The sequence below is a fragment of the Ascidiella aspersa genome, chromosome 1 (genome assembly GCF_963924565.1).
Source record: "Ascidiella aspersa chromosome 1, kaAscAspe10.2, whole genome shotgun sequence".
In the NCBI taxonomy this organism is placed as follows: domain Eukaryota; kingdom Metazoa; phylum Chordata; class Ascidiacea; order Phlebobranchia; family Ascidiidae; genus Ascidiella; species Ascidiella aspersa.
In genome coordinates, this window is record NC_139447.1 from 37,716,947 (window position 1) to 37,723,355 (window position 6,409).

At 36.5% G+C, this 6,409-nt stretch overlaps 1 protein-coding gene across 1 annotated transcript; it reads right to left on the reverse strand.

The window, feature by feature from the left end:
- Window positions 1-498: 498 nt before the first annotated feature.
- Window positions 499-2,397, reverse strand: LOC146170376 (calcium-activated chloride channel regulator 1-like). The gene is made up of 4 exons (XM_083391763.1): window positions 2,299-2,397; window positions 1,863-2,108; window positions 695-910; window positions 499-627 (listed from the first exon to the last, which is right to left on the reverse strand). The coding sequence occupies exons 1-4, from the start codon at window positions 2,350-2,352 to the stop codon at window positions 499-501; spliced, it is 645 nt and encodes a 214-aa protein (XP_083247889.1). The 5' UTR covers window positions 2,353-2,397.
- Window positions 2,398-6,409: the final 4,012 nt, after the last annotated feature.

A 6,409-nucleotide genomic window follows, 5' to 3' on the forward strand; every position in this document is an offset into this window, starting at 1 on the left:
GATTATTTAATAGATGATTTAGCATAACTTAACATGTTTAAAATTGCAACGTGGATCTGTTTTCTGTTCAACCTGTATCTGTTGTTTGGTGATATCTCCATCATCAATGCGAGCAGTGGCTTGAAACGTGCTCAGAAGATCTCCAATCTCGCCATCCCTGCTGTAAAACCAACTTCCACAGCTGCTTTCAGCCAGACTTTGCAAATCTGCGTTTCCTCTTGACTCTCCGAAGAATATCGCGCGAAGACAGATTCCCTGTTTATTGAAAGTGCAACAAAATACGAGTTAAAATACTTCAATTTTATTTTCGTGCTAAAATGCTTTTAGATCATCTTCATATGATCCGCAGACCACGAAATTATTTACTAAATAACTGTAAAATTAAGTATCAGCTTTGTAATACTCTGAGTTGTTTAAACACAGTTTCAAATCATTTAAATGTAACCAGTTATTTCAGATGTAGGTGGTAGTTTTGTGTTATGTAATAAGTAAATAAGGTTAAAACAATTGTTTAGACATAACCTTGCTTAGAACGTCTTCTCGTGTAGTCGACACGTTGGGGTTTCGATTTTCTTCTCCATCAGTCAACACAATAACGTTGGTCCCGTGAGTGTCAGCATCTAAAACCTATAACGAAGATAATACGGTATTATTAGTAACATAAGTAAAAGAGCAAAACCATAAAAACTACTACCGTAAGTGCAGACCGAATTCCACAACCGATACATGTTCCACCAATTGCTTCACTTGGTAGTTGCGAAACCAAGGTATCTCTGTTTCCATCGATTTGAGTTAAATTGCTGGTGATGGTTTCATTTGTCGAAAATTCTACTATCCCCACTTGAGATCCATTTGGTGCATACGTGTTTAGAAATGCCGTTGCAGCAGATATCATATCTGCCAACCTCGTCTGCAATTCAATAATTAATATGTTATAATAAGGGTGTAAACTTTAAAGTATAGCAAAATAGAGCGCTACGTTCTATTGTCCGTTTAAAACCAAAATGTTGCTAAAATGCTAGTATAGCTCCGTGACCGGAGATATAACCTAAAGCAGGGGTTCTCAACTGCGGCTCCGATAGCCGCATTCAACTTCTAACCGCCCTTTTAGCGGCTCCCATTAAGGTTAAAAAAAATAAACTATTTATCAAAAGCATATTTGCGCACGAGTTCGTTAGACAATTGTTTTAAGAATAATTGCTAAATGACGTAACTTTTTGACGTCATCTCTGAAAACGTTCATGCTCCCCAAACTAAAATACTGGGCCCGCCACTGAACACAAAATAAAGCGATAATTAAACAACCCTCGAAGAAAGCTTGCCTTCTAGAAAACAGGACGTTTTAGAGTAAATGGAATAAGAAACATTTACAAATTGAAATACAATATAAGGCAGATTGCCTTCTTTGTTGTGTTGTGTTTCTATTAATAAAAATTTAGTTTTATTAAACTGCTGGACCTTTGCGACTCCTTTTGAAAGCAACTGTTAAACAAAATGGCTCAGATGCTATATCAAGGAGATATAGCTTAATTATTATTAGTAATTAGATGTAGGCAAAATTAAAGTACCATTCAATTGTAAACTTGATCTTCCGGCAAAATTTTAATAAAATACCAAAGTTTATTTCCTACTTTTTGTCTGGTAAATATGTATTTTTTTGCCTATAGTAGCAATATTGCCATAAAGAAGAACAGTTTATCGAAAAGTTGCTATACTTTAGTAAAGTTTTCCGGAATAAAAATTCTACAATTGAAACATTCCTGGTAGCAACACTATATTAATTAAAGTACCATTATAAAGTACAATCGTAAAATTGATATAGTTTATCGGGCACTGTAGCTATTGTAGAAAATAACTTTTACCCCATCATTCATGCTTCCAGAAACATCAAGAACGAGCACGTAGACCGGGCTGCTTCTGGCCTGAACCACTTTGAAGTTCACGTTGAGATCCAAAGCGTGGTTTGGTTGGTTCGATGCAAAGTCCTCGGAAGAAATGACGACTTCCCAAGTACTTCGTCGCCCACAAAACCTGTTCTGCTTGTTGGGCGCGTCCTGGTTGTGCAGATTTACAGGGTCGCTAGCGTTGTTGTGGCAAAACTTGGTCACCTGAGGAAAGTAATTTAAAACATTTTTGACTTCTCAAATGACTTTGGCCATAATGTGATAAAAGAAGAGTTCGAACTACCCAAACATAAGTTTTGAAAAAAAATGTTTACGTCGTCAATAAACTGTGAGCAAGTATCATAGTGCTAAGATCACTGTGAATTTATGCAGCTGAATACATCTTTGCGCCCACTTGTGAAATGAACTGATGTGACATTATAGAGGCTGAGAGGTTATCTGGCTGCATATTGTCCGAAACGTTGAACCAACAGGTGTCTTCGTAGAGCTGAGTAGTTGTATTAACTACACAGGGCGTTTTGTTTGGTTACAAATATGTCCCATTAAGAGACAGAGGACATCTACAACAAGACAAAGCATTAGAGTTGTCATTGTTAAATACTAAAAGGTTTTGCTAGGTTATTTTTTATCTTATTTTTTTTTTAATTTAGTTGAACTAAGATTATTTTATTATTATAGAAAGAGCAATTCTGATTCGAGAATAAATAATAATACGAGTTAAATGTTCTTATTCAGAGCCTTTATCTTATTATTTACTATTATTTTTCTAACCAAATAAAAACAAAATTCTTTGGCTACCACAAGAAAGTTTTTTTTTGCAATTTAAATAGATGTCTATTTTCACGTTTAGTGTCACCGGCAACAACATTGTGTTTATAAAATTTTGTAAAATAGCAGCCTTGCTTTTTTGGTGCACTTCAATACTCAAGGTATATTTATCAATAGGCTAGCTGCACGAAAGTTAATATAAAGCCATCGGTTATCGCAAATTATGTCAATTGTTTTTATGAATACAGAGTTTCGCTCGTTATGTTTAAAGATCTTTATATGAAACTAAATATATGCTGCTTAATCAGATACAGAATTTAGTATTCAGCTTCCATAACTTTAACCTTATTGCTTGAGGCGTCCCGTTGTCGTCCAAGTAAAACTTTCCATCTTCATCCATTACTCCCCACCTGAGTTGAGCCCAGAAACGTAGCAACACTTTGCCTAAGACAACAATTTAAATATCATCAGGCTGATTAGGCCTGATTACTTTTTGTGGTATTTTTTGTTGTTGTTTTACTAAAGTATTTATCTATCAATTTAGGAGCATAATGGTTGAAGGGTGTAGTAAGACATATAGTAAGAATATCAAAGCCCACACAGAAGCATGTAGCATTTTGAACGTTTCGAATAACTCTACGTTGAAAATGAACAAAGAGTTAATCGAAACGCTCAAAATGCTACCTACTTCTGTACATGGGGTTGGATATTCGTACTACGTTTTATCTATCAATGTTTCGAAAATAACAAAAATTCAAGTCGATTTGAATTGACTAACTAAAGTCATTTGTAAAATATCTTAAATTTAGGTCATTTTAAACAATTTTCCTTTTTCAAGACATTGGTTACCCAGTGAAATTCACGTCCACATAAAGTACTTTTTCGAAAATTCTTAAGCATTGCACTTGATTTAATTATATTTCAAACCTAAACTGACAGCAAAATTTCAGAAATTTGTCACAACCTATTGGTCCGTAGCTTGTAGGTCCTTGAACAACTGTGGTTGGAAGCTGAATCCTTTCCCCAGGTTCCCCACAACCACGATAAGATATAAGATAATTAGAAGGAAGTACAGTTTCTGCAATCACTATGTCTGCCTGAAAACAATTTTAAAGCGTGTTGTTGTTGGTAATAGGTTTATCATAAGGATGCCGGTACAAAAACTAATATTTTGAGGGATAGTACGGCGTCAGTGATGATAACGTGGTGTAGGCAAAATGTTTTATGCACGTTTCGAATGCTTCATTATTCGGTGTTGTTAATTAATAATTTTTCCAGGTCATTGTGGTATTTCCATACTTTACCTGCTATTCTGGGCAAAACGTACGACAGTTAGATCCGTCAAAAGATGACGTTATTACTATACTCTAAGAAGCAATAGGTAAGCAGACTAACATTTGCTCTAGCAGTTGACGGTTAAGTTTCCTTAATTTGTTAACCTACAATTTTGTTTAAAAATTAATCTGAAAGGGAGAAATTGTTGTTGACTTGATAAATATTTTTTAGGTAGAAATATATTTTTTATTCGCACGATTTGTAAAGCAAAGAAACAATGAAATTAAGGTTCAAGGTAGACGAAAGACCTGTTTAATGACGCTTTATTAAAACAAAATTGGACAAAAGTAATCGAGACTCTCGTGAAATTAACGATAGCCCGCTGGTGGAACATATCATTATTGGGTTTACTGATAAATTTACATTCGTACTTGAGGTAGGCATTACTTTAATGAACACGGCAAGCATACACACTGCAACGAGTCCAGTACTGGATTAAAAACACAAAGCTAAACAGTTCAGGTGATTAACAATATATCGGTGACGGTTATCCATCGCTTTGGTTATCGCTGTCTCTTGAAATACAATCACAAAGTTACATAGATAATACATATCAGTTTAAAAAAGAATTTTTTGATAATTTAGGGGGATCTACTCGTTTTTTTCTATAGTTGAGCAACATCGATGACTGTCAACTTCCAATTAGGAACAGTGGATTTTAAACAGTGGGTAATTACACCTGATAAATGTGTCACTTTATGGGTATCATTTCATAAAGAAATGCTATATGTTATGTCTTAATTTTAAAGAAAGTAATGACAGCATTTTGGGAAGATTTTTATATTTAATAAAGAAAATGAAATCTATGTAATGGTCTTATAAATCTTAGTATAACTCATACAAGTAGTTTAATTTAATGAAGGGAAATTTATTCCGTTAATTCCTTTAATGAATAAAACGCCTTAATGTTTGGAACTTAATCACCGCATGTTGTTTAAGTAACAATCTGTTTGTCCACACAGCCATAAAGTATTTGTAAATCATACCCAATTAATTGTTTAAACTTGTGAAATAAATCATCATCTTGTGCAGACAAACTTTTTGCATATAAATCAAAAATCGTATCGAAATTAAATACTTAATTTTAGTTGAACTCTTTCATAACTAAAAACAAAACTAAAACATACATCGTAACAAAATAAATTATTTTTTTAAAACCTAAAATTAAAAACAAAATATTTGAAAAATTGCCGACGAATTTCTAAATGTAATCATAACTTTGCTATTCGCTAAAAAATCGCCCAAATTTTAGATTTCGCCTGAAATCAACTTTTCATACAAGTTATAATGATGAGCTCGCCAAGTTGTCGGCCTCTTGTGAAGCAAACGCCGTTATTCGCTAGAGGCGACATAGAGCTGAAATGGGTTTCCAAATTGTGGCAATTGCTGCGCTGCGACTTTTCAGTCCACGCCAAAACGGCTCGCTAATTGTCCGCTTCTCGTAAAGCATGCCGCCATCGCCCGCTAGAGGCGACAGAGCGCTAACTTCGTTTTCCAAATTGTGGCAATTGTTGCGCTGCGGCTTTTCAGACAGCGCCATAGGGCTCGCTAAGCTGTCAGCCTCTCGAGAAGCCAACCGCTGTTATTCGCTAGAGGCGACATAGAGCTGAAATGGGTTTCCAAATTGTGGCAATTGTTGCGCTGCGGCTTTTCAGACAGCGCCATAAGGCTCGCTGAGCTGTCAGCCTCTCGTGAGGCAAGCCGCCGTTATTCGCTAGAGGCGACAGAGAGCTGAAATGGGTTTCCAAATTGTGGCAATTGTTGCGCTGCGGCTTTTCAGACAGCGCCATAAGGCTCGCTAAGCTGTCAGCCTCTCGAGAAGCCAACCGCCGTTATTCGCTAGAGGCGACAGAGAGCTGAAATGGGTTTCCAAATTGTGGCAATTGTTGCGCTGCGGCTTTTCAGACAGCGCCATAAGGCTCGCTAAGCTGTCAGCCTCTCGAGAAGCCAACCGCCGTTATTCGCTAGAGGCGACAGAGAGCTGAAATGGGTTTCCAAATTGTGGTAATTGTTGTGCTGCGGCTTTTCAGACAGCGCAATAAGGCTCGCTAAGCTGTCAGCCTCTCATGAGGCAAGCCGTGGTCACGTTCCAATACACGTTCCTAGGGCGATAAAACCACTTGCGTCAAGGTTATAAAACTGTTAACATCAGGTCATAAATCTTGCCGCAACATATCAAAAGCAAATATACAAAACCACACGCGTTTAAAGTGGTGAAAACACTTTCACGTGCTTCTGTGTGCTGGTAATGGCGCAACCAAATTCCCGGATTGGCAACGCATTTGGAATGTTTGTGTGTTTTTCTGAAGGGGCTTTTGACTTTTTCCGTGGGAATTATAAACCTGTAAACATAGGTGTGGCATTGGGACTTTAGACAATATACCTACACCTTAACTTAGCAC